The sequence below is a fragment of the Hyaena hyaena genome, unplaced genomic scaffold (assembly GCF_003009895.1).
Source record: "Hyaena hyaena isolate Hyena2069 unplaced genomic scaffold, ASM300989v1 scaffold_31, whole genome shotgun sequence".
Taxonomy (NCBI): Eukaryota; Metazoa; Chordata; class Mammalia; order Carnivora; family Hyaenidae; genus Hyaena; species Hyaena hyaena.
In genome coordinates this window covers 496169-523851 of record NW_024080664.1, presented here as the reverse complement: position 1 = coordinate 523851, position 27683 = coordinate 496169, and the positions used below count along the sequence as shown (strand labels likewise).

Genomic DNA, 27683 nt, shown 5'->3' with positions numbered 1-27683 from the left:
TCCTGGGGGACAGGCCCGGGCGGAGAGGGGCCGGGAGGGCCGGGGCCCCCCCTCCCTGCAGGGAGGTGGACCCTGAGCAGATGTGATAGCCTGCGTCACACTCAGGAAGTGGCTCTACCACCTGGGCCCCCATGCCCACACGGGCACCCCGCCAGGCTGAGATGACAGTGGCCCGCATCTGTGGCTGCCACCTCTCCCTAATGCCCCGCAGCTGCAGCCCAACAGCTGACGTGGGCCCTGACATCCCTGAGTAAACAAGGGCAGAGGAGGAGGGGTGGCCCTTGCTGGGGAGCACGGTGGTATTTGCATGTGCGCTGTGTGAAGGCTCTAGGAAAATGCGCTGCCTCTGTTTGCAGACTCGGAGCCCCACACCCCCTTTCCAAACAAAGGCAGATCCCATTTCAGGAGCTGGGGGGACCTTGCCCCCGTCACTCTGCTTCCGGGCCCATTCTGCAGGCGAGGGGAGGACCTGTGAGTGGCCATCCCCCACCCCCACACCGGGCAGGGTCCCTCCCAGTTCTCTGCCTGCAGGTCTGGCCCGGACTCAGCTGCCCAGACCAGGCTTATGCTGGAAAGTTGGCCATGACCTCGGAGGCCTCTTCCGGAAGCCGCCGCACCAGGTGGGATCCTAATCCAAGATGCAAGGGCCACAGGAAGGAGGGAGGGGAGAGGGACTCTGGGGAGGGGGGTGAGCACCCCCAGGCTGTCAGGGCTCCAGACGCCCCGGGCTGTGGGTTGAGGCCCCAAGGCCTGCCGGGCCCTGGGGGGTGAGAAGGGCCAAGCGCTCAGGGAGTGAGGCTCTGGGCGCGGCACCTCCCGTCGGAGGGCACCTCACGCTTCCTGACATGCGGTGGAGCCACCACGGCGCAGGGCACTGCTGTGGCCTCATCCCCGGTCCCCGTCCTCGGCACAGCTTGCTCAGCTCAGGGGAAGGCTGCTGGCTGATGTAAAACTCCTGAGGCCTTCCCCCTACGAGTGCCCCGTGGCCCCGGTCACCACGCCATGCCACGCCCTGGCTCGGGGTGTCTGGCACCTGAAATGCTCCGGACTCACACCTCTGTCTCTCTGGACCTCAGGCTGTCTGGCCTAGATGAGCCCTCCCTGCCCGCCCCCTGCGGCCCCTCGGCCCTCAGCCCTCCCAGCCTCCGTGGGCCTCGTCGGTCGTGCCGGGGCCGACGGCTGGCTCCGCTCCAACCGCCCCTTCTGGGCCACACGGTTCCTCTGGCTCTTTGCCCGCCTGTCAACTGGGACAGTGGGGTCTGTCCTCCCCACAGAGGGGTCCCGGGGCCGGATGGGGGGCACGCAGGGGCAGCATGGCCAGGCCAGCCTCCCCGACGGGTCCAGACGCCCCCCCAGGAGGAGCCGAGGCCTCGTGTCTATTAAAGGTCACCCCGCACTCCTGCTGGGGCCAGAGCTGAGCCCACCCACGGGCCTCCCCGGCCCCTGCCCCCCAGGCAGAGCTGGGAGGGAGGGAAGTGCGTGCGGGACAGGTGGACGGACAGACAGCTGCCGGGCCAGGCCTCTGCCCCGCCCTCCTTCCCCCGGCCTGCCCCTGGGGGGCCTTCCTGTGCTCCCAGGGGTGACGGAGCAGCCTGGCAGCCTGTGCCCTCGCCTGTGAAGCGGGTCCACGTGGGGCGCGCGGCGGTGCGGGGACCGGGTCTCACGCGGCCGCCCCGCCCCCGTCCCCGCCCGGTGCTGTGAGGTGCAGGAGCGGGAGGCTACGGAAGCAGGCCCCGGAGGGGGACAGCACCCTCCTGATCCACGTGGCCCCCGGGGCCGAGGAGGGCCACACGTACGGGAGCACAGCCCCCACCTCAGAGGTAAGGCTCAGGAGCCCCCCGCCTCCCCTCCCTGTGACCCAGGCCCGCCGGCCGCTGTGGATTAGGAGGTCCCTCCCTACCTGGGCCTGAGCCCCCAGCCCCCGGCTGGACTCAAGGACCCTGAAGACAGTGGCCGCAGCCGGGGCCCCGAGCCTGTGGGCAGACGCGACGCCCGCAGCCCCCGCCCCCGCCCCAGGACCTCCCGCGCCCTCCAGCTGCCCCAGGGCTCCAGTCAGGTCCCCTCGGGGACACGCAGACGACCCGGGGAACGGGCTGGGCCGGGCAGGACGGGCCCCGGCCGCAGGAAGGACGGCGAGAGGGAAGTGTGGGGCGTCCGCGGAGATGCCACTGAAGACGCCGTGGAGCGCGCCCCCGGCTGCTCGGACGTGCACCAAGTTGGGGGGGCGGCCCGAAGCCGGCTCTCTCCCCACGGCCCCTGCCCCACAGCAGGGGTGAGGACGGCGGCTGCCTCCACGGCGTTTTGTCACCTAAAAACGTAGATTCAGCACCTCAGAGGTTACGGGTGCTCGCTCCGGTGGGCGCGGGGGGGGGGGGGCTCGTGGGCACACGTGGCGGTGTGTCTGCAGGTGGTGAGGCTCAGAACTCAGAGGTGACCCCGGAGGAGCCACAGCATCCGGAGGGCAGACTCGCGTTAGAATTCGGGTATCGTTAGTGCAGTTTCAGAGTGCGTGAAGGTGGGGTTCTGCTGGGCCCCAGGCTACGGTTAGGGTTACAGTTAGGGTTAGTCGAGGTTGATGACTGGGGTTGGGGACGGGGTGTCTCTGGGGTTAGTGAGTGTATGTGCCTCTTACCAAGGGCTCTGTCTCCAGGAACTTCTAGAAACCCACGCTGATTCCACTCTCTGACTCCCAGCCCCTGGAGGCCCTCCATCACCAGCACCCCTGGGTCGGGCCCCGGTCACCTACAAGCCTGACCGTTGCCCACACCCAGGCGGGTGCTTGGAGCCCACGCGGCCTGCAGGGGGCTGGAGGGGCAAGGGGCCGGCCTCCCCGGGCCGTGAGCCCCCTGCCCACACGCGGTGGCTGTGTCTCTGCTGTCCTGTGTCCTGGGCAGAGTGTGGAGCCGTCGTCAGGTGCTGCCCTTCCTCTTCCTTCCCTTCCAGCCGAGCGGATGCCGGGAAGCCTCCGGCAGGGTGGGGAGCCCTTCCAAGCCCCAAATAGGTGAGTCCCTCCCCGTGTCTGCCAGCTGTGCCCATGTCGGTCCCGGGGGTGGGGACGCAGAAGGGACGCCTACAGGGGGCAGCGGGCCACCGTCCCCAGCAACCGGGTCGCCCCTCCCCCCCCGGGCACTATCTCCTGAGCCGGCTCGGTGCCCGCTACTGTGCCAGGGACCTGGGGAGGGCCTCGTGGTGAGCAGAGCACAGCCAGGAGACGGCACGAAGGTGGGGGTGAGGCCCCCTGAAGGGGGCTGGGGCTGGAGAGGCTCTGGAGGGCCCAGGGGCGGCCCGCCTCCCTCCTGCTCTGGCCTCAGGACGCTCAGACTGTGTCTTGTACCCCACACCTTCTCTGGCCTTGAGATCCATCAGCTCCACTGACCCCTGCCACCCCAGGTACCGTCTGCCCTGCGCCCAGAGCGCCCACCCGGCCGCCTGCCTGGGCTCCCAGCTGCCGCCCGTGGCCACCCCAGCTTTCCCCGCAGCCCGGGAAGGTAGACACCCTAACCTCACACCCACCAGGACAGCTACTATTACAAATATCAAAATAAAACAGAAAATAACCAGTGTTGGCGAGGACGTGAGGAAATCGGAACGCTGTGCACTGGTGGAGGGAAGGGGAGTGTACAGCTGCCGTAGGAAACAGTGTGGAGGTTCCTGAAACTTAAAGAGAGAGATACCACGCACTGGGGCCGCTCAGTGGGCTGAGCGTCCGACTCAGTTCAGCTCAGGTCATGATCTCACAGTTGGTGGGTTCGAGCCCCGCGTCGGACTCTGTTCTGACAGCTCGGCGCCTGCTTGGGATTCTCTCCCCCGCTCTTTCTACCCCCTCGCTCTCTCTCCTCTCTCTCTCTCTCTCAAAATAAATAAATAAACTTTTAAAAAAAATTGAAAGGAAAAGAAAAGAAATAACCGTACGATCCTGTATGCAATCTTACCTGTAAGTATATCCCTGAAAGAACTGGTGACAGATATTTTGGTTGTTTCCATTCTGCGGCTGTTGAGAGGAATGTAGCAAGTGCACAAGATTTCCTTCCTGTGGACGTGTCTGATTTCCTTGGTCACATACCTTTGAGTGGAATTGTGGAATCACAAGGTCAGAGAGTAGCTCAACGCTGAACATTTTTTAACTTTTTAATGTTTATTTATATATTTGAGAGAGAGCACACGTGCACACGAGTGGGGGAGGGGCAGAGAGAGAGGGAGACACAGAATCGGAAGCAGCTCCAGGCTCCGAGCTGTCAGCACAGAGCCCGACGCGGCGCTCGAACCCTCGAAATGCGAGATCATGACCTGACCCGATGTCAGGCACTTAACTGACTGAGCCACCCAGGCAGCCTTCAAAGTTGAAGGTTTTTGAGAAACCACCAAACTGTTTTCCAAAGTAACTACCACCTTACAAGCCACCAGCAACTGCTGACATCAGTCCCAGCTTGCCAACGTTTATCCGTATGCCGGCCACCCTGGTGAGGACAGAATAGCATCTATCTCATTGTTTTGACTGGAAACTCCCCAAGGGCAGGTGAGGTTGAGCATCTTTTCATGGGCTTATTGGCCATTTATATATCTTCTTTAGACAAATGTCTGTTCAAAATCTTTGCCCATTTTTATTTTTTTTAAATGTTTGTTTTATTTCTAGGAGAGAGAGACAGAGAGACAGCGTGAGCAGGGGAGGGTCAGAGAGAGAGGGAGTCACAGACTGAAACAGGCTCCAGGCTCTGAGCTGGCAGTCAGCACAGACCCCGACGCGGGGCTCGAACCCACGAACCGTGAGATCATGACCTGAGCGAAAGTCGGACGCTCAACCGACTAAGCCACCCAGGCGCCCCTCTTTGCCCATTTTTAAATTGGGCTATTTGTCTTCTTAATGTTGAATTGAAATTTTCTCCCTTACTAGATACATGATTTCTAATATTTCCTCCCATTCTGTGGGGTGTTTTTCACTTTCTTGGTGATCCTTTTGGAACATAAGTGTTGTTAATTTTGATGAGTGCAATTGATCAGACTTCTCTCTGACTGCTCTGTTTTGGGGGTCGTTATCTAGGACGTCATTGCCTAAACCAGGACATGAGGCTGTACCACTGTTTGCTCACCTGGGCTTTCCCACTTTGGTGTGGATGCTTTAGGTCACCGTCTCTATCTCCTGATCACAAGTCCACCCTAGTTAATGCTGTGTGTGGTGTGAGGTAGGGTCCAAAGCACCCTTTTCTCTCTGGTTATCCCCGTGTCCCAGCACCACTTGCGGAAAACAGTACTTATTTCCTATTGAACTGTAGTGTCTCCTTTGTAAAAAAACGGATTGACCATAAATATGTGGGTTTCAGAATCTCAAATATATTCCATTGATATATATGTCTATCCTTATACTGGTACCACACCGTCTTGGCTATTCTAACTGCATAGATAATTTTGAGGTCAAAAAGTGTGAGCTCGACAGCTTTGTTCTTCTTCAACATTGTTTTGTTCATTCTGGGCCTCCTGTATTTCCAAATGAATTTTAATCTTGTCAATTTCTGCAAATAATAATAATAAGCCAGGGGCGCCTGGGGGGGCTCAGTCAGTTGAGCGTCCGACTTAGGTTCAGGTCACGATCTCCCAGTTTGTGAGTTCAAGCCCCGCGTCCGGCTCTAGGCTGACAGCTCAGAGTCTGGAGCTGCTGTGTCGTCTTCTCACTCTGCCCCTCCCCCATTCAAGCTCTGTCTCTCCATCCCTCTTAAAGCATTAATAAACACTTAAAATAATAATAAGCCAATTGGGATTTTGATAAGGGTTGCATTGAATCTGTAGATTAATTTTGGGAGAGATGCCATCATTATAATATAAAACTTCTGATTCATGCACATGGAATGATTTTGCGTTTTTTGCTCTTCAGTTTGTTTCAACCATATTTGGTGGCTTTCAGTGTCTAAGTCTTGCACATCTTCTGTTAAATCTGTTTCTAAGTATTTTATGTTTGGTTTCCCCATCTCAGTTTTAGCTTGTTTTTCGCTAGTGTACTCAAACAGTTGATTTCCATATGCTGATCTTATACCCTGAAACTTTGCCAAACCTGTTATTAGGCCCAATAATTTGGGATTTTGGGTTTCCTATGTGTGAGATCGTGTCATCTATAAATAGAGATAGTTTCGCCTCATACTTTCCTACGTTCGTACCCTGTGTTCCCTTCTTGCACATCTGCACTTCCGTCTGAGACGAGCTTCGGCAGCCTGAAGAATTCCCTGCAGTGGTCCCTGCAGAGCAGGTGTGCTGGGACTAAATCCCTCTGATTTGGGCTGTTGGCAGGTGTCTTCATTAGCCTCATTTCTGAAGATCATTTCCTCTGGATGAGGAATTCCAGCTTGCGGCATCTGCGCCTCAGCACGTTAGAAATGCCATTCCATTGTCTCTCTGGCTTCCGTTGTTTCTGTTGAGAGATCAAGCGTTTATATCACTCTTGTCTCCCTGAAAACCAGTGTGTTCTTTTTTCTCTCGCTGCTTTCAAGACTCATCTTTGTCTTTCATTTACAGCAGAGGGACGCTGCATCTTGATTTTCCTAAGTGTAGTTGCTTTATCCTGTTTGGGAATTACTTTGGAGTGAGTAGTGCAGTCAGATCTGGAAACTCTTGACCAGTTTTCTTCAAAGGTTCCTGCTCTCCCGCTCCTCGGGGTGCAGTGTGCTGGGCCTTTTGACCGGGACCCCACCCTTTGGGAACCATGTTCCATTCTTTCCATTCTTTTTTTTTTTTTTTAACTTTTTTTTTTAAATGTTTTATTTATTTCTAGGAGAGAGAGAGAGAGACAGCGTGAGCAGGGGAGGGTCAGAGAGAGAGGGAGTCACAGACTCTGAAACAGGCTCCAGGCTCTGAGCTGGCAGTCAGCACAGAGCCCGACGCGGGGCTCGAACCCACGAACCGCGAGATCAAGACCTAAGCGAAAGTCGGACACTTAACCGACTGAGCCACTCAGGCGCCCCTCATTCTTTCCATTCTTTCTGCTCTGAGCTTCAGTCTGGATGTTTTCTACCGGTCTGTCCTTTCGTCCCGCAGTCTGGCAAGGCTGTCTTCTGCGGTGCCCAGGTGCTGTTTTTGAACGTCCACTTGATTCCTTTCCATAGACCTGAATTCTCCCTTGAAGTAACTCCACTCGCTAACCGTTGCCCATCCTGGACTCCTTCTCCTTGAACAATGTCGTCCTTCTTCCCCTCGGCCCTGTTCTGCGAGCTCCGCCGTGGGGCTCATCCCCGGGTCTGTTTCTGCTGATTTTGTCAACTCCGCCCCTCAGGTGCACCCCTTGCTCCTACGGTGGAGTCCTCACTCCTGGGGCAGTAGCCGGAGTGTCGCCTGGAAAGCTGGGACCCCCACCGCCGGGGCTCCAGCACGGCGCCTCCTCTGGGGTCTCTGTGTCCCAGCAGCCCCGGGGCCTTCCTCCTGGACCCGCAGCTCCGTCCTCCCCACACGGCACGCCCAGGCCCCTCCCCAGCCCCGAATTCTGACCTCACTTATCGCTCAGCAATGCCTCTTGGGCTCTGTCGTCCTGCCCCGCAGTTAGAAACAGCTCTTAGTGAAACCCCCAGAGCGAGTCTGGTCTCCCCCCTGTGCTCCCCTTGGCTCAGATCTCAGAGGCCTTAGCCCTGCACCCATTGCCATCTGGTGCCAGGAAAGGGGGTTCCCACATTTTGTCCCACCTTTACAGCTCTCTGTGCCTGGGCTTCCACACCGTGACCACTTTCACTCCAAGACCTTAAAGCCCCCCTGCCCCCCGGGGATTTGGGACTTACCTGCAGGGGTGGAGCCACACGGGGATCTGGGGGGCAGGCCGCAGCCCCCGTGCCCCCAGCCCTGAGCGGGGCCAGGGTGAGGGCTGGGAGAGAGACACTCGGGGGCAGGGCGAGAGTCCGAGAGCTCGGCTCCCACTTCCCACCTGGGGCCTGGGTGTCCTGGCCGCAATGCCAGCCCCGCCTCTGTCCCTGTCGGCTCCTGGCAGACTTCGTCCTCGTGTGGGAGGAAGACCTGAGGCCGGGTCGGCAGCAGGGCGGCGCCGGCCGGGTGGAGGCAGACACGCGCGGCGTCTGGAGGGACACCTTTCTGGATAACCTCCGTGCAGCCGGGCTACAGGTGGACCAGGTACTTGGGGGTCTGCTCTGGGCCCTGCATCCGTTCAGTGACCCACGACCTTCCCGACGAGGCCTGAGGGCCTGGGGTCCAGAGCCCTGGGACAAAGCAAGCGCCCAGTTCCTGATGGGAGCCCGGCCCCTGCACGAGCTCCCTGTGGCTTGTGGGGACCCCTGACCACAGGCCGGCCCAGCACCCGCCCAGCACCGGTGTGTGGGAGCCAGAGTCCTTCAGACCCACGGGTCTGTCCCACCTCCACTGAAGTGTCCCGCTGTGATGATCACTGTGTGTTTATAGAACTGAGCAGCTACAGCAGCCCCTCCCCCCACACTCAGACCTCTGCCAGCAGCAGGGCGCCCTCCCGTCGCCTGGTCCCCGAGCCCTCGCCGGGCTCTCTGCACGTGTGCCCTCCGCCCCCCTCGCCCCCACTGTCCACTGTCCCCAGGGACGGGCTCTCCCATCAGGTGCCCTCTCCCCACCCAGAGCAAATCAGTCCTGAATTTTTTTTCAATATTTATTTTTGGGAGACAGAGAGACAGTGTGCAAGCAGGGGAGGGGGAGACAGAGAGACACAGAATCCGAAGCAGCTCCAGGCTCTGAGCTGTCAGCACAGAGCCCGATGTGGGGCTCGAACCCACGGAGTGCAGGATCATGACCTGGGCCAAAGTCAGATGCTTAACCGACTGAGCCACCCAGGCGCCCCCTGAATTTTACATTAATCACATCTTCGTGTGTTTCTATCACTTTCATGCCAACTTTATGTTGCAAACAGTACAGCTTGGTTTTGTTTGGTCAGACTTGATAGAAGGGACTCGTGCTCGGTGTAACTGACACCGTGCTTGTGAGCCACACCCGCATCACCGCTGCGGGGCCGCTGCCCTCGCTCCCAGAACACCCGTGTGAATGGGCCCCGCTTACTGCATTCCTGTGGGAGGACCTCCAGGCACCTGTAGCTGTTGGAAACGTACCCACAGTGGGATGTGGGGGGGCAGAATCAACACCCTCTCCCCTTCAAGTTTGGGTCCACCTGACAGTCTAGTGAGTGGGGATGAAGGGTGTCCCCCCTTATTATGGAGAAAGCTTTGGGGACAGTATGCCTCATAGGTATGGCCACATGAGATTGGCAAAACCTCCTCCCAGAATGGGTGGGCTTCCCCTTTGGGGGGTGGGTCACAGGAGGACATCCGCAGGGGACAACAGTGGGCAGTCTCCCCACCACGGTGACCAACATGCCCCAAGTCTTCAGTCTAGATGGCAGTTCCCAGTGCACAGCACAGCCGGCGGTGGCCCGAAGGGCAGCACTCTCTGTCCCACTGGGCCCTGGGCGGGGCCTGGCCATTGGCATTCAGGGAACCCTGAGAGCAGCTGCACTAGGGAAGGTTCTGGAAACCTGGCCACAAGCAGCAGGGGCACCGGACCATGGTGCCGCAAGTCCCCACTCCAGGCCCCGGGAGGGCCTGCCACATGTCTCCGCGCGCACACGTGTGACACTCAGTCCCATGCAGTTACACACGTGTGTGCACATGTGCATGCGTAACATAGAGGCCCAGTGGCCTGTCAGAGGACGAGCCCGGCATTCAGTGTCTGCAAACCAAAGGCGGCCTCTGGCCTACTCGTGTGAGCAGGGCGCGGCGGGGCGGGCACCGGCTCTGACAAGGCAGCCTGTGGGGAAGGGCACGTTTGGGCCCGCGGGTCCCAGGGGGTGTGGCTGGCGTGGGCCGGTGCCATCCGTCCGTGGCTGCCGGGCTGGCTGCCACACGGGGCGGTCACTGCCTGGTCAGCTCTCAGAGGCGAGTCCACACAAGCGAGCTGTCATTCACGGAAGAGATTTAAAACCAGAGCTGGTTACTCGTTACCATGGCTACAGAAACAGCTGTCTTTCCCAGGAGTGTGAGTGACACGAGTGCACGCACGTGCAAAGTGCCCGGGCTCTCACGGAGCCTTTGGTCTCTGCAGCGCGTGGTCCAGGATGAGAGCGGAGCCGTGCACTACATCCTCCTCAGGGCCCCCTGGGCCGTGCTCTGCTACTACGCCGAGGACCTCCGTCTAAAGCTGCCCCTGCAGGTGCCTGGGTGTGCCCGGGGCGGGGGCGAGGGGTCCACCACACCAGGTGTGCAAGCGTGGGAGGAGGCGGTTCCTCCACACAGGGTGTGCACGGGTCAGGCGTCCTCCACGAGTGAAGGTCGCTCACGATTGCACCCTGGTACGGCTGGTGGTACCAGTGACCCTGGAGGCCCCACTCAGTCCCCTGAGGGTTCCTCCCACCCCCCACTGTGCCCTAGGAAGCCTTGTTGGGCAGGGAGGGTGGGGGTACCAGGCTCAGGGGGTGGGGACCGTGTGCAGGAGCTGGGGCTCTGAACTGGCCACCTGGCCTCCTCTAGGCCCGGATCCCCCCAACCCGAAACCACGCACTGAGGGCCAGCCCCAGCCTGGGGGACACGGGGTGAGGGGCAGCTCATGCCAGGTGACCTTGGGACGACATGCCTGGGGGCTGCTCCCGCTGACCACACGGCCCCGGGCCCGGAAGGTGGCAGGGGCTGGCCCGGTCCTTCCCCGTGGGCTCCCTCCGCCGGAGCCCGTCACCCACCGCCCACTTTATGTGCCCTCGGCCCACGCGGGGTCCCTGCCTGGGAGCGGGAGCCAAGTGACCATGCTTTCCAGGAGTTGCCCAGCCAGGCCTCCAACTGGTCGGCAGGCCTGCTGGCGTGGCTGGGCCTCCCCAACATCCTGCTGGAGGACGTGCCTGACGCGCCCCCTGAGTATTACTCCTGCCCGTTCAAAGTGAGCAAGCTGCCAAGGTGAGACAGACGTCCCCCAAACCCGGCTGGACGCTCAGGTCCGGTCCCTGCTCAGCTACAGTCCGCGGTGGGCAGGCGGGGTCCCTGCTCGTTCCGCACGCACGGGACAGGCCGGCCGCGCGGCCACCCCGGCCTGCGGACGAGGGGAGTGTCCGGGGACAGCGGGGACCCGTGTCGGTGACCGGCACCGAAGCCTCCCAAGTGGTCTTCCTCCCAAGCTGAAAGCACCTCCTTTCCGGGCGGAGCCAGCAGCTTACTCCTGCCTCTGCCCTTGGGGGTTCCCAGGATTCCGGGGTCCCAGGGTGGGCCCCCTGGCCTATCGTCCGTCCACACAGGCCACCACCAGGCACCACCCGCGAGGCCATCAGCCCCTGCTTAGAGCCTCAGGGGTGCGTGGAAGGCTACAGGCTCCTCGGTGAGCCTGGTGCTCCCACTTGGGCCGTCGGGGGGCCCAGCGGTGACCTCCTCCCCTCAGAGAGAAAGAGGCAAAGCAGGAATTGATTGTGCTGCCAGGATAGTGGCTGTCCCCCCAGGTGTGGGATGAGGCCACGCGCGTGTGCGCTGTGTGTGTGCCCTGTGCCCATGAGTGCCATGTCCGCCGAATGTGCCTGTGTGTTTGTGTGCCTGTGCCCTACGTGAGCCTCGTGCACTGTGCGTGCCCGTGTGTGCTCTCCGTGCACGCTGGTACCCGAGTTCTGCGCTTTTCCCGCGTCCCCAGGTTCCTTGGGAGTGACAACCAGGAGACCTTCTTCGCGAGCACCGAGCGGCACCAGATCGTGAGTGCGCGGCTGTGGGCCCCAGACCTCCTGGCCCTGAGCCGGGAAAGGAGGCCTCTGTGGACACGGGAGGCTCTCCCATGATTGGGGCTGCCCCCCACCTCACGGCCCAGCGGGGGCCCTGCTTAGCACCCCTCCGTGCCCCCAGGATCCCAAATGGACGCCACAGATGTGGCTTGTGGGGCAGATGGCCGGGGACCCAGGCCAGGGGCGGGGGGGGGCGTGGATCCTGCTGGCTGGTGAGGAGGGGGCCGAGGGCCAGAGCACATCATGGCTACAGCACCCCCGAGAAAGGCCCCCCCAGGAGGCCTGTGGTGGGCAGACACCAGGACCCCACAGACACCCGGATGGAGGCAGACTGTGGCCTGGATCAGGGGTCCTGGGTTCAGATCCAGGCTGGACTCCTGCGAGTCCCATGATTGTGGCAGAAGTGGGTGGGGCCTTGTGGACAGTGGTACATGTGAGCCACGTGAGGAGGCGCTGGGCCCACAAAGTCTCATCACTGCTTGTCAGCAGAGGGCTCGGCTGGGGTCAGCAGGCGGGGCCGGTCCTGCCCTGCTGTCACGTGACGGGTCACCGGCACGGTTCCCACCGCTCCTAGCTGTTTGCGATCCTGGCCAAGACCCCGTACGGCCACGAGAAGAAAGGCCTGTTCGGGATCGACCAGCTGTTGGCGGAGGGTGTCTTCAGCGCGGCCTTCCCCCTGCACGATGTGAGACCGGGGGGTTGATGGCGGGGGTGGGGGGCAGCCCTGGCGTGGGCAGGAGGGGGTTCCTGGCTGAGGAGGACCCCCCAGGTCCCGCTGTCCACCTCCGGGCATGGGGGGCAGCGGACTCTGCCCCCTGCCCTCCGTGCTAGGCAGCTGCGGTCAGATGGGCGGCCCTGCCGAGCATCAGCAGCATCCTTGCCATGTCACTGGCCACATGGGGGCCAGATGCCACCCTCCTTGCCATGTGACGGGCCCAGCAGCCCTCTGTCCTTGGGCAGCTTTCGTCTCAGGGAAGACAGGGAGGTCTCTCGTGCCCCCCACCAAGTCAGTAAACTAGGGCAGTGCCGGTGAGTGGCGCCTGTTGGCCTGACCAGGGTCCCGGCTGCGTGTCCGCCACGTAGGGCAGGAAGCCATTTTCCACCTGGCCCTCCTGCGCAGTGCCCAGCGTGAGTCCTCAGAGCTGCACAAAGGGGGTGGGGCTTGCGGGCCTGGGGCAGGCCTGTACCCACTGCTGTGTGACCCCGGGGACGGTCTCTCCCCCCCAGACGCTGCCTGGGGGTAAATAAGGAAACGGATGGGATGCCCAGCGCCCCCTTGCTCTGGGAGGCACTGCTTTTCCACGGGCACAGCCGGCTGCACTTGCCCCGTGGCTGCCGGGGGCTGCACAGCTCTGGGCTGGCAGAAGCCCCTACCCAGACATGCCTCCTGGCGTCTTCCAGATGCTTCCCTGCCCTGGCCCCAGGCCCCAGGAGCCCTGGCTGAGGGGCTCAATGTAGATGTTCCTTCCTCAGAGAGGCATCTTGGCCCCCTGGCCCCCCCAGCCCCTTTCCATGCTCGGGCAGCCCTCCTGAGCCCCACACCTACAACAGCGCGTGGTCGGCCAGCCTGGTCTCCCCACCCGACGGCTTCTCGCCCGCAGGGCCCGTTCAGGACTCCCCCAGAGGCCCCCCAGGCCCCGGGCCTCACCCAGAGGCAGATCCTGTTCCGGCACTGGGCCTGCTGGCGCAAGTGGAACAAGTACCAGCCTCTGGACCACGTACGCAGATACTTTGGGGAGAAGGTGGCATTCTACTTCGCCTGGCTTGGTGAGTCCCACCCCACTGTCCCTTGGGGCTCCTGCCCCCCCCAGAGGAGAGCCATGCTGACCCCTCCTGGGGAGACCTTCCCGATTCCCAGCCTTACCTGCCCAGCGACTGCCAGCCCCAGTAACATACCTGTGACTCTTCTGGGCCCCCCAACATCTCAGTGAAGAACTAGGAACTGCCCTTTGCAGGTAGGGCCCCTCCTGACTCAGCCCCCAGTGTCCCCAGCCCACCAGATGTGGCCCATGAGGCCCTGGGGCTGCTCCAGGAACTCCCGACCGGCAGAGCCCGCCCCTGCCTGGTGTCCCTCTGACCGCCTGAGGCAGACTGGCACCTTTGGAGTGACCTTCTGCCCTGGGCAGCCCGGGGGCCCCATGTGCCCCTCACAGGCTCACCCCCATGAGCACGACCCCTTCCCCGCTGTTCTGTGCCCCAACACTTCTGAAGCCCTTTCTCATCCCTAAACATAGCACACGTGCTCTCCAGCCCCAGGTGTGGGCAGCCATTCAGTCGCACACGCACACGTCTGTTCAGGTTGCGGGCCACGTTGGGGATGCTGTGCAGGTCGTGGGGACTCTGTTCTCATGGAGGGTACCAGCCATGGGTGACACAGAAGGAGAGGCCACTCACAGCCTCTGTGGCAGCCTCTGTGAAAGGGTGCGCCAGGCCCAGACACGCGGCCCAAGGCACAGCGTGTGTGCAGGGTCCTCGAGGGGGCCGGAGGAGCAGGGGCTGTGGGACAGCAAAGCCGGGCTGCAGGCCACAGACAGCACGAGGGCGGGGTCTTCGTCTGGGTTTCAGGGGGCCAGCCTCCCTCTGGCCACGGGATGGGACTGGAGGCGGACCCACGGGAGGCAGAGGGGTGTCCACTTGCGAGATTGGGGGTAACAGGGATCTGGCCACGGTGCGGCGGGCCGAGGCGGAGGGAAGCACCCAGAATGGATGGAATTCCTCCCAGGGTGGAATGCACTGGGCCGTGTGCCTCCCACGGTGGGGACGTCCTTCGGGCTTGGTGCTTAGAGACAAATGGGACTCAGGAAAGGGGAGTCCAGGAGGCGGGAACGTCCTGGGCTGGGGCCCTGGGGAAGTCAAGCATCAAGGCCAGGAGTGGGGGACTCCGCTCAGAGCCGCCGGGGAGGTTCCTGAGCACCTGCCTTCCTGGCTTCCTCCTGGAAGGTCTCAGACTCTGCTGGCTGAGCGTGCGTCCCCCAGGGACAAGTGCGGCAGTGCAGACCCCACCCAGCGTCTAGCTCTGCGCTGGGGACACGGGCCCGCCCAGGGCCCTGACAGCCAACTCCTAGGGTCCCTCCACCCAGTCCCTGATGGCCAACCCCAGTGCCGCCCTGCAGGGTTCTACACAGGCTGGCTGCTACCGGCGGCAGCGGTGGGCACTCTGGTGTTCCTGGGAGGCTGCTTCATGGTGTTCTCAGACGTCCCCACGTGAGTGTCCTCTCCGCGCAGCTCCCGAGCCTTGCCCTGCGTCTCCGGAGGCGGGTGTGGGGTTCAGGGACCCACAGGGCCAGGCCCCGTGCAGAGGCGGGGACGAAGGTGAGCACGTAGCTCATCCATGCCCTCCGGTCATAGAGGACCCTGTGGGCCTGGCTGGAAGGCAGACAGGTCAGCTCCCAGGCTGACACAGTGGATGGGTGTGCTCCCCATACTGAGTGTGCACGGGTGTGCTCCCCATACTGAGTGTGCACGGGTGTGCTCCCAGGCTGACACAGTGGACGGGTGTGCTCCCAGGCTGACACAGTGGACGGGTGTGCTCCCCATACTGAGTGTGGACGGGTGTGTTCCCAGGCTGACACAGTGGACGCGTGTGCTCCCTGTACTGACAGTGTGGACGGGTGTGCTCCCCATACTGAGTGTGGACGGTTGTGCTCCCAGGCTGACACAGTGGACGGGTGTGCTCCTGGACTAATTTAATTGTATTGGTACTTGCCTTTGCTCCTTTTTATTTTTCATTTTTTTTTAATGTTTGTTTATTTTTGAGAGAGACAAAGAGCATGAGCAGGGGAGGGTCAGAGAGAGAGGGAGACACAGAATCCGAAGCAGCTCCAGGCTCCGAGCTGTCAGCACAGAGCCCGACACGGGGTTTGAACCCACGAGCAGTGAGATCATGACCTGAGCTGAAGTCGGATGCTTACCTGACTGAGCCGCCTGGCGCCCCTTAAAGCTGCTTTTTAAAGAAATGCTTCATCTGGCATAGGCGGGGGAGGGGGGGCGGGGGCGTGTGCAGAGATCAAGGGGTGTGCCTGGGGGGGCCTGCCCCTGAGGGCTCCTGCACCCTCTCCTTGTGCCCTGAAAGGCAGGAGCTGTGCAGCAGCACTGATCACTTTGAGATGTGCCCGCTCTGCCTGGACTGTTCCTTCTGGCTGCTGTCCAGCGCTTGCACCCTGGTCCAGGTGTGAGGGGGGAGGGGAGGGGCGAGGGGAGGGGAGGGGCCCCGCCCATCAGAAACCCCAGGGGACCCAACCCGCTGTGGCAGTGTTCCCAGCTGGAGCCTTGCGGCCTTAGCTCCATTGTTTTTGTGCTTAAGTCGCCAAGGTCACTTGGGAGACTCCCCAAGGCAAACCAACCCTGAAACTCCTGCGCCTCTGACAGCCTGAGCGGGGGCGGGGGGGGCGAGGGGCCACATGTCAACCCCACGAACTGCCTGGGCGCGTGGGCTTTTCCACGGGAGGTGGCCTTGTGGCCTTGCCTGCACGCCCCACACACTGGCCCCAGTGCCCTGGTGCTCAGGACGGACCCGCAGACCAGACCCCTTTGACACACCCCTGGGACCCCACCGGAATCCGCTTCCCGGGGACACACAGGGGCTGAGAACAGCAGAACTCTGTTTCCTCACAGCTCTGGAAGCCACGAGACCACGATCAGCGGCCGCAGGGCTGGCCCTGTTCCGTGGCCCTCCTAGTTTGGGGCCACAGGAGTCTTTGGTGTTGGCTGTGTCCCGCCAACCTCTGTCCCCATCTCTCCTGTGTCCCCTTCATTTCTAAAGCTCTGTCATTGGGCCCAGGGGCCGTCTGCGCGCTCTCGTGTGAGGTCCTCACCCTAAATACACACAAAGGGCCTGGTTCCAAACGAGGTCACAGTCCGGGGTTCCAGGGGGACATCACAGTCAACCTATTGCCAGCCACCCTCTGGCCCCCAAAACCTCACATCCATCCCATGTGAGCCAGATACGCTCACCCCAACCCAACGCCCCCAAGTCCCAGCCCGTAGCAGCGTGAACGTGGGGCTGGACGCCCCGTCTCGTTCTCTAAATCCCGGGCGCCGCCGTGCCGGGCAACGTCCCTCCCCCCGTGGGCCTGGGCACGGGGGCAAACAGGGCGATGGGCAGGCCCAGGACAGGCGTTGCCCGTCCGAAAGGGAACAGTCCCAGCGAGCTGCCGCCGCGCCCGCAGGCCGGCCGCCTCTTCGACCACGGCGGCACCGTGTTCTTCAGCGCGTTCATGGCGCTGTGGGCCGTGCTGCTGCTGGAGTACTGGAAGCGCCAGAGCGCCACGCTGGCCTACCGCTGGGGCTGCTCCGACTACGAGGACATCGAGGTGGGTCCCCCGACCGGGGCCGCCCCCTTCCCCACCCCCACCCCCGCCACGCGTGCGGGCCGCCGCTGAACCCCGGCTCCCCTCCAGGAGAGGCCACGGCCCCAGTTCGCCGCCTCGGCCCCCTCGACAGCCCTGAACCCCATCACCGGTGAGGACGAGCCCTACTTCCCGGAGAGGAGCCGCGTGCGCCGCATGCTGGCAGGCTCCATGGTGGTCCTGATGATGGTGAGCCGCCCCCCCCCCCGCCCTCCCCTCCTCCTCCTGAGCCGCGTGCGGCACCGTTGGTCACCCTTTCTCCCTTTGAGGCCCGGAGCCCGAGGCTTCTTCTGGGACCCACGAGACTCTCAGGGCCCCTAGAAAGGCCTTTGTGTGCCTGGGCTCCAGAGGGGTGGCCATGCCTGGGGCCGAGCTGGGGGTCCAGGCTGTAAGGGGGCTGTGTGCCAGGCGGGGGGCTCTGGGAAGGTTTCCCCGTGGATGCAGGCCCGGGGCCTCCTTCAGGCATGGGGGGCACAGCACAGCACAGGGGTCCCCCACACCCTGTCTTGCTCTCCAGCCAAAGGGGCTTCCGGACAGGACCACCTCCCTCTCTGTCCCCCTCTGAGACATTAGCAACCCTGTGTTTGGTTGGAGAGGGGCCGGGTGGGGTGGGAGGGACGGCTGTAGCATCGAGGGCCGAGAGCAATGCACAGTGGCCTCTTGACATCCCGGCGGTGCCCACCCTCTGTTCGGAATGACTTCCTCCCTGCCGTGGCCCCCCCCCCCCCCCCCCCCCGGCAGGATGGGCGTGGCCCACAGCCTGCCCCACAGGGCGCTGCGCTGCCGGCCGCTGCCGGGGGTGCACACACCAGCCTTGCCCTGCAGGTGGCCGTGGTGCTCATGTGCCTTGTGTCCATCATCCTGTACCGGGCCATCATGGCCATCGTCGTGTCCAGGTCCAACAACACCCTCCTCGCAGCCTGGGTGAGCCTCCACCACCCGCTCCTGCTGGGGGGGCGGGGCGTGGAAGGCTCTGGAACACCCCTCCTGCGCTCCGCTCTGACCCTCCACCGCCCATCAGGCCTCCCGCATCGCCAGCTTCACAGGGTCGGTGGTGAACCTGATCTTCATCCTCATCCTCTCCAAGATCTATGTGGCCCTGGCCCACGTCCTGACCCGATGGGGTGAGTGGCGCGGACTCGGGGACCCGCCCAGCCCTGCTGGCCAGGACACGGCTGTCTGTCCTGCCTACGGGCCCTTGTGTCTGAGTGAGGCACAGACGGGCCACGCGGGACCCTGCCGTGGGGCCTCCGTGGAGGGAGAGGAGACCCTCCCAGCTGAGCTACCCTCTGGGGCCGGGCACTTAGCCAGCGCCCACCACTTTCCCGAGCCCCTCTCTCTGCTCCCCCTGCCCCTCTCTCCGTCCCCTCCCTGCCAGCCTCTCTCCTCCTTTCCCTGCCCCCGGTTTCCTAAGGACAAACACTAATGAACCCATATGTCTGACCCGCACAAACTGCTTACCTGTTAGCAGCCTGGTCTAAGGGGACGGAGGGCTCACCTGGGGAGGGTGGTGCAGAGGCGGCCGTGGGCAGGTGTCCCAGAGAGGCTCCAGGTGCGGGGACAGCAGGGACAGGGCTCTGTTGCCCAGAGTTTCTGCAACAACAGGCTGCGCGTGTCCCCATTTCCAGCCACAGGTGTCCCCTCCAGTTAACACGCGTGTCCCCAGCCCCGGGCTCCCCCACCGCCCAGCCCCCAGCCTCCCTTCTGTCGCTCCAGCCGTGTGGCTGTCTGAGCCCCCGGTAGCGCTTAGCGCCTGTACCCGTCAGCTCCTCTTCCCCCGGCTCTTCCTCTACCAGTAGAATGTTTTCAAGTGACTTTGAAATGAGAAATTTAGGGCTGCCGTGCTTTGCCCCGTTCTTGAGTGAGTTTCCTTAAAACATCCGGCAATGCAACCTTCCCCCCGGCTGGTCTCGCGTGGGGGACTGAGCGAGGCCCTCTGTGCCGCAGAGATGCACCGCACGCAGACCAAGTTCGAGGACGCCTTCACCCTAAAGGTGTTCATCTTCCAGTTTGTCAACTTCTACTCCTCTCCCATCTACATCGCCTTCTTCAAGGGCAGGTCAGCACGGCTCCCTCCAGCCAGGGCGCGCTGGGCCCCGCTCGCTCCGCCCCGTGGTCACCTGGTGACACAGTCTGGACGCCGCGGGGAAGGGGGCTGTCGGCGCAGGAGCCGAGGGTGGGGCCGGGGCCAGTCCCGGCCTCGGGCCTCTAGGCAGACTGGGCCCTGGGTCCCCGGTTCCCCCTTGTCCAGCGGGCGGGAGGGCAGCAGCCCCCCTCACTCGTGGCCTCCGGACCCCAATTCTCTTCCAGGTTTGTGGGATACCCAGGCAACTATCACACCTTATTTGGGGTTCGCAACGAGGAGGTGAGTGAGCGTTGGGGAGGCCGGCACCCACCAATGGAGGCCGAGACCCCGCGAGGCACCTCCCGGGTCTCCAGGGCCTCAGACCCCCTGTCCCGCACGACCTCCACCCCTCACGCACGCCTCGTCCCGCGTCCTGCCCGTGCCACCTGTCTCATGTGGCTCGATGCGCACCCGAGCCGGGTTCCAGCCTTGGTGATGGGCCTGAGCCACCGTGCAGCAGTGGGGAGCAGAGGCCGGAGACCTCGGGCTCGCTCGGTGCCCGCGGCCAGGGCGGCCCCGGCTTCTCCCCAGGACCAGCCCCAACCCCCTGCGCGCAGGCTGCTGCGAGAGCCGGGCGTGAGCTTGTTGTTTCTCAAAGTGGCAGTTGGTTTGGTGCCGTGTAGTGTGGGTTCCCCCCAGGCAGACCCCAAGATAAATTATTTGTTGTGGGCATTACCCCTGCAAGCACATGAGCGGTGGGGGAGGGGCAGGAGAAGGGCGTGTGCCTGTATTTGAGAGAAGGGTCACTGCTAAGAGCCCAGGGGTGTGACTCCGCCCCGGAGCCTCTGGGACCTTGTAGGAAATCCATCGGTTCCTCACCAGTGCGAGGCCAAGTGTGGCCAGGCCCCGCGGTGCAGGCAGCGTGAGGGGTGTGCCGGGGACAGTCCACAGGTAGCTCCCGCACTGGGTCAGGGGACACGGGTGGCGGTCTGATGCTCCTGCTGAGCCCATCACCTGAAAGACCCTCTTTTCCTTTCTGAGAAAAAGGGTCTCCCTCCCTCCCCCAGGTCTGAGCTGTGACGTAATCCAATGGCTGACTACAAAGCGGCCATTTCTGAGGGACACCCTCCATTTTCACGAGATGGGAGGAGCTTCTCAGGGACAGGGCAGCTGGGACCCTGACACTCTGGGGCCTGACTGTGCATTCAGTTATCAATGGGAAAAGTTCCCAACTCAAACTGGCTTAAGCCAAAAAGGGAGTGTCATTGGCTCTCCGTTGAAAACACTCAGGGCCCTGTGGGCTCAGGTATGGCTGGATCCAGGTGTTTAACCAGTGTTGTGCTGCTTCCCCATCCCTGGTGTGCTCTCAGGCAGGCTGTCCTTGCCTGGGGGGGGGTGCCTGCAGTAGGCCCGACATCCTCAGACTCAGTACCCCTGTGCACGGCCGCCGTAAGAGCCCTGGCCCAACTCTTACTTGACTTGGGTCACCAATTGATGGGGCATTTTGAGTCCTCCCTGGAGCCACCGGCTAGGGTCAGCCCCCCGTAACCCTGTGTGAGTCTCCAAAGGAAATCTGGGGTGCCACCGGGCAGCACCCCATCATCTCTCTGCATCATCTGCCAGCTGGATCTGGGGGAGACGGGGGAGGGGGCGGTGAGCGAGGTCGAGGAAAGGGAGGGAGGGTCCGCAGTCCTGGGTGTGTCATGGCGTGTCTGAAGGGAGGGGCTGGCGTGGTCGGGCCGCCTCTGAGGCGCAGAGGAGGGTGGCTGCAGACGAGGCCAGTCCCTCCCCGAGCTAACCTGAGACTTGCTGCCTAGTGTGCGGCCGGAGGCTGCCTCATCGAGCTGGCCCAGGAGCTCCTGGTCATCATGGTGGGCAAGCAGATCATCAACAACGTGCAGGAGATCCTCGTCCCGTGAGCCACCCCGCCCTGCCCCGCGCAGCAGCTAGGGCCTTGGGACCTGGGGGGGGTCTTCCCAGCCTGGAAGAAAAGGTGGAGGGACTGCAGGTCCAGGCCCCCCCCCCCGACCTCAATGCCTCATCTGCAGGGGAGGGGGAGGGTGTGCCCCGACCACGTGGGTGGCCCGGGCTCTAGTGACACCCCACCTGGGAGGCTGACTAAGGACGCCTGCCCTGGGGTCAGCTCCCGCCTGCCCCACCCATTCTTCAGCAGCCCCAGCCTCGAGGTCCCTCCCCCAGGCTTCAGGTGCCCTTGCCAGGGACGCCTGGGGCCCCGGCTTCCCCAGTGCCACCCCACTGGCACCGCTGTGGCCGTCCTCAGGGCAACGGGGCGCCCTCCCAGGCCGGAGCTGACCCGGACGCCCCGCCATCAGCCCCTGCACACCTGATCTTCCCCCACTAGCCGACGCCCCAGGGGTGCCGTGAAATGTCGCTGTGGGACCTTGACCAGTCCACACCCCCACACCCCCGGGTGTGGCCTTGCCTCTCTGGGCAGTTGGTGCCCGGAAGCTGAATGTGAGATTACAAGGGCAGTGTCCCTCGGCGCCTGGCGGGGACAGGGGCTGGACAAGAGGCGGTGTGGCAAAGCACAGGCACACCTGCCCCCACACGACAGGGCAGCGCACACGTGTGCCCCCACTGGCTCAGCGGCGGCCCCCCCGCCCCCCAAACCTTGACTCAGCTCTCAGAACCGCTCGGCGGTTCCCCAGGGTGCTGAGGGGAGGGGGAGGGGGGAGATGCAGACGCTCTCAGCCAGTCTATTCCACAAAGGCTTCACCCCTGCCCTCCCCGTGGCCCGGGCCCTCCTCCCCCTGCTGCCCCCACCGCAGAGCAAGCGTGGCCCATCTTCCCGGGTGTCCCTCCAGGAGGCTGCAGGGCTGGTGGCAGAGGTCCCGGCTGCGTGCCAAGAGGAGGAAGGCGGGGGCTCCCGAGGCGGCTGGCCAAGCGCCCTGGGAGGCGGACTATGAGCTTCTGCCCTGCGAGGGGCTGTTTGAGGAGTACCTCGAAATGGGTAGGAGCCGTTAGCGGCCTCGGCCGACGGCGGGGGGGGGGGGGGGGGGGAGCAGCCTTGCCTGAGAGGGGCTTCCAGCCTGTGTCCCACTGTGTACGTCTACCTCGAAGCATGATGTGGACGTGGGGACAGAGGGTCCCTGGCCGAGCCGGGCCTGTGAAGGTTCCAGAAAGGAGATCGTGGGGTTTAGAGAGGGGAGAGCTTGAAGAAGGATGGCCAGGACGGCGCCCTGGGCACGGGGGTCCAGAAGAGGGCCTGGGGGCAGTGGGTGGGGTGCTTCTGGAGTGGCCAATCTCCCCCAGCCCGGGAAGTGTGGCCCAGAGCACATGAGGGAGTGAGGAGAGGAGGGTGCGTGGAGACCCGGCCCTGGGGGCGGGAGGTGATGGGCTCGAGTTTTCTCCACGCCCACACTCTGCCGGAGCCTCAAGTGTGCCCTGGCCAGGCGGTGCCATGGGCTGGAGGGCGGGGCTGTGTCCACTGCAGGTGCCCACACGTGGCTCCAAGGTCTCCCGTAGCCAAAGCCCGAGGGGTGGCAGTGGTGACTGTTCTCTGCATGGAAGGAAGCAGGGCGGTTCCTGGAGGGACCCGCCAGGGGGGCGGACCAGCCCCGTGGGGCCCCCCCTCACCGGGCCCCAGGCCCCCCTTCGGAATTTCACATAAGACCCAGGGACCCCTTTCAAGAAGCCATGGGGGGAGGGAGAGCCCTGGCTGGCTCAGATGGTGGACACGCAACTCTTGGTCTTGGGGTTGTGAGTTCGAGCCCCAAGTTGGATGTTGAGGTTACTTAAAAATCTAAAAACAAGAAAAGCCATTCCTAAAGCTCCGGAGAGGGGTGAATAGAGAAGTCAGCCCTGAAATCAGAAGGTTTCTGCGTCCAGTGCTGCAGGAGCCCCCGGGGTGTCTGGGCACCGGGGAGGAGAGTTCCAGAGTCCCTGACCCCAGAGAGCTTGGGGCGCTGGGGGGCGGGGGGCTGGGGGGGGGCAAGCTCAGCTAGAAATGCCTGCAGCCCTGTGTGAGCGGTCAGGGGAGGCCTCCCGGGGGCGGGGGCTCTGAAGCCGAGTCTCCGGGAGGAGCAAAGGCAGGGACGGCAGGTGTCCGGAGCGCCCCGGAGTGCGGCGGGGCCGTGGGAGGCCTGCAGGCGCGCGGCGGGCGGCCGGGCTCACACGGTGCGGGCCGGGCCGCCCGCAGTGCTGCAGTTCGGCTTCGTCACCATCTTCGTGGCCGCGTGCCCGCTCGCGCCGCTCTTCGCGCTGCTCAACAACTGGGTGGAGGTCCGCCTGGACGCGCGCAAGCTCGTGTGCGAGCACCGGCGCCCGGTGGCCGAGCGCGCGCAGGACATCGGCATCTGGTCGCACGTCCTGGCCGGCATCGCGCACCTGGCGGTCGTCAGCAACGTGAGCGCGCGGCGGGGCGGGCGGGGCGGCGGGGGCGCGCAGCCGGGCCGGGCTCACCGGCCGCCGCGCCCCCAGGCCTTCCTGCTGGCCTTCGCGTCCGACTTCCTGCCGCGCGCCTACTACCGCTGGACGCGCGCCCCCGACCTGCGCGGCTTCGTCAACTTCACGCTGGCGCGCGCGCCGCCCGCCTTCGCGGCCGCGCACAACCGCACGTGCAGGTGAGGCTGGGGGCGGGGAGGGCACAACCGCACGTGCAGGTGAGGCTGGGGGGAGGGCACAACCGCAGTGCAGGTGAGGCTGGGGCGTCTGCGGACACTGGGTCGCCCGCGGACTTTGTCGGCAACCCTGGGCCCCTGGGGAGGTGCCTGTTACTCCCATTGCCATTCCCTTTATGGGCAGAGGTTTATTTCCCGTCTGTTTCTTCTCAGTTTTGGCAATTTCATTTACAGAAAACTCTATTTCAACTACTTATTTTAATTATTTTTCTTGAACGCCCATTGTTTTTGAGAGCGAGTGAGCGAATGCGTGCGTAGGCAGGGGTGGGGCAGAGAGAGACAGGAAGACACAGAATCCCAGTCACGCTCCAGGCTCTGAGCTGTCAGCACAGAGCCTGTCGTGGGGCTCAGACTCATGAACAGTGAGATCCTGACCTGAGTCGAAGTCTGACACTTAACCAACTGCACCACCCAGGTGTCCCTATTCCAACTACTTTTTAAAAATATAATGATACAAACTTTTCCATAATATTCTATGATGATTTTAAGCTCTACGGTTTTGGTAGTTATAATCTCATTTTCCAGATAGAGCTTTCTTTCCAGATACAGCTTTTTTCCTTTCCTCTTAAAAATCAATCTTCTGGGGTGCCTGGGTGGCTCATTCAGTCAGGAATTTCTTTTCTTCTTTCTTTCTTTCTTTCTTTCTTTCTTTCTTTCTTTCTTTCTTTCTTTCTTTCTTTCTTTCTTTCTTTCTTTCTTTTCTTTCTTTCTTTCTTTCTTTCTTTCTCTTTCTTTCTTATGTTTTATTTATTTCTGAGAGAGAGAGAGAGAGACAGCGTGAGCAGGGGAGGGTCAGAGAGAGAGGGAGATACAGAATCTGAAGCAGCTCCAGGCTCTGAGCTGTCAGCACAGAGCCCGACGCGGGGCTCAAACCCACGAACCATGAGATCATGACCTGAGCTGAAGTCCGACGCTTAACCGACTGAGCCACCCGGGCGCCCCTAGTTTCTTATGCGTTGCCTTCCCTCTGCATTCACTTTTATTCTTGTAGAAGTACGTCCATGAATAGCACTTTCAGGAATGGTGTGTAGTTGGCAAGCCCTTTTGTATGTTGCCTTTTAGATCTGAAAATACCTTTTTGTCCTACAATAAGAGCAGGTATACAATTCTCCACAGGGTTATCTTAGCTCTTTGGGACTTACTCTCTTGTGACCTGACATTTCTTGCAGGAAGCATTGAAAGTTTTTCCTAATTTTTCTGGACTTGGGTACTTAATAGGTCTGCTTCATGGTGGAGTTTATTTTTAAGTGTCTCACGGAGACTCAGCTTCTGTGCTTCTGATCTAAAAGGTGATCTTTCTTTAGTTCTGGAAACCTCTCCATTTCATTTCTCAAATAGAGCTGCTCTACTTTGCATTCGTTCTCAGCTTCTGGAGCTGCTGCTGTGTTGCAGCAGCCCCGTCTTCGTGGCTCCAGGGCGCGGGTGTGGTTCGTCCTCTCTTGGCTCCGCATTGCATTCAGCGCGAGGTCATTCGATCATCTCATCTCCGAGTTCCCAGTCTTTATTCTGTTGTGTCTAGTTAGGCCACCTGTAGTTTATTTCACACGTTGAGGGTTTTTCCTTCAGTAGCTTAATATTCAAGAATTTTTCTTGTTCTCCAAAGTTGACCCTGATACCGCTTTCCGTGGTGCGTAGCGTGGCAGTTTATGTCACAAAATGGAATGTCACATCTAATTGGAAATACAGGAAGTTGTCGAAGTATGACAAGATGACAAATCGGAAATAGCAGGCAGAATTCAGGCGGGGAGAGCTGTGTGGACCGGGACCAAGCAGAGCCGACTGCTGCTCTCGGGATGGCGGGTTTTCAGTGTTGACTAGGCGGACGCACGGCTGTATTGTATTCACATGCGCTAGACCACAGGGCATTAGCCACTCGGGCCCAGGCTGCGGGGGATGGGACAGTCCAGCCCTTCTGTCCCTTCGGAAGCCCAACAACGGAAGCCGAAGGCACTGCTGGTACCATCTAGGAACATTTCCTCCTTCAGGCTCTCTCCGGAGCGCCCGGCCCGGAGTTACACGATCAGGGAAGGAAAGTGGAGAAGCTAAGCCAGGCACCCGCCAGCTCCCCACACCGAGCTCCGTGTCTCCCGCAGGTATCAGGCTTTCAGGGAAGACGATGGGGAGTATTCTCCGACATACTGGAACCTTCTGGCCATCCGCCTGGCCTTCGTCATCGTGTTTGAGGTTAGTCAAATTCCTGGTTCCCGCTGACCCCCCTCCCCGCCCCTCCACTAGGATGTTTGGCCTGATCCCACCACGTGGGGTGTGTGTGTGTGTCTGTGTGTGTCGGTGGGGAGGCGCACAACCAAGCTACCTCCTGGTCACAAGGCCACTCTTCTGCGCACTGTCGTCTCCCCATCTTGCAAACTGTGTCAGCCCCTGCCTGGCCTGCGCCTCTAGGTCGCGTGGGTACGGAGCTGCTCTGGGCACTGCCGAGGCCTGTGAGACGTAGGCCAGCCTCTGTAGCTGTGGCCGCTGCCCCTCCGGGCGCGACCGTGTCTGCACCGCTCCTCCCCAGCCCGCCCACACCCGGGAGCCGGTGTGTGCGCACCCCTGTGCAGCCCTGGCCCCGTTAAGGCCGCCGTAAGCATGTTTCAGCGAGGGGTGGGCGCCCTCCCACTGCCTGTACCGTGCCCTGCCCCCAGCACGTGGTGTTCTCCATCGGCCGCATCCTCGACCTCTTGGTACCCGACATTCCTGAGTCCGTGGAGGTCAAGGTGAAGCGAGAGTACTACCTCGCCAAGCAGGCGCTGGCTGAGAATGAGGTGAGCCCTTCTGCCCCCCCGCCCCCCCTTCCCTTCTCCGCCAGCGGCCTGGGGCCTTGGCCCGTGCAGGGTGGTGGGTCCAGTCCCCACTCCCCCACCCTTCCCTGGAGACAGGCTCTCTCTGGGACAAACGGAGCAAAGGACGGCTACTCCCTGGGCTCAGAGAGGAGTTTGGACCCACAGCCTACACTGCCAGGAGTCAGCCAGGCCTCACCGGTCCCTTCCTCTAAGTCACGGGGGTCACCGCAGGCCAGCAGTCCCACCTGGAGGTGAGAGACTCTGCTGCCCCGGAGAGGTCAGAGGCTCACGGCCCTTGGGCCACGCCCACCTTCTGCCCCTTCTTGGCCCAGAGCTTCTGTGCCCTCGGTGATCCTGAACCCCTGTTCACGAGCCCTACCCCCCAGGTCCCGGTCAGGTCCCCCCGAGGCCTGCCCACGCCTGGAGCTGCTCCCTGCCGTCTCCCTCCCAGCCCGCAGGGCAGGCGGCCCCACACCAGAGATGTTGGCCCCTGTCCCCAAGGCTCAGGGCCCACCGCCCGCTTCCCTCGCGCCCCCCTGGCTCTCTGCACCACTCCGTCTCCCGTATGTCAGCAGGAGACTCGCACTGGAGACTAGAACTATCTGTGAGTCCCTAGGTGTCACTCAGAAGCACGCTGAAGACACCTTGGTTCCACAGGACCAAGAACTGACAGGCCGTGTGACAAAATGAGTTGTAGCACACTTGGTCTGGTTTTGGGTTTTATTTTAGAATTTATAAAATTCCAGTGTCATCCATATTCATAAGCCTTTACACATGTTTGCATATAATCTCCAGATTCCAAAATTAAGGCCAAGGGACGGATCATAGCTATGGAAACACATAATATGGAAGACATTCAACAGAGGAGATGGACACGCACACCCCACCCTGCCCAGGGCCGCCCCGCACACTGGGCCCGGGCAGGCTCGCCAAACAGTCTTTACCAACAACAAGCAGAAACCGAGCACGCGAGATCCCAAACACAGTTCCGGAAGAGGGGGAGTCGCATCTGTGACATTTAGCAATAAATGTAGATGTGCAAAAATTGTGAAAACTTAAAATTTACCCTTGGGCAAGGGCGGGGGTGTGGACAGACGCTGCTGTAAAAAGACAAGGGGGAGAGAGGCTGGGCGGAGGCTGAGGGGGGGGGGGGGGGGGGGG

The 27683-nt window shown here is 62.0% G+C and overlaps 1 protein-coding gene across 1 annotated transcript; it reads left to right on the top strand.

Annotated features, from left to right (window-relative positions):
* The first annotated feature begins 131 nt into the window (after window positions 1-131).
* ANO7 (anoctamin 7) lies at window positions 132-27567 on the top strand. Its single transcript, XM_039228487.1, has 27 exons — window positions 132-230; window positions 532-620; window positions 1709-1820; window positions 2944-3001; window positions 6233-6235; window positions 7958-8097; window positions 10042-10149; window positions 10747-10883; window positions 11602-11659; window positions 12261-12371; window positions 13288-13453; window positions 14800-14890; window positions 15759-15855; window positions 16855-16998; window positions 17086-17223; window positions 17860-17958; window positions 18056-18158; window positions 18982-19093; window positions 19345-19399; window positions 20917-21014; window positions 21925-22070; window positions 23259-23464; window positions 23540-23682; window positions 25833-25923; window positions 26385-26504; window positions 26619-26773; window positions 27318-27567. The coding sequence occupies exons 1-27, from the start codon at window positions 132-134 to the stop codon at window positions 27328-27330; spliced, it is 2892 nt and encodes a 963-aa protein (XP_039084418.1). The 3' UTR covers window positions 27331-27567.
* The last annotated feature ends 116 nt before the right edge of the window (window positions 27568-27683 follow it).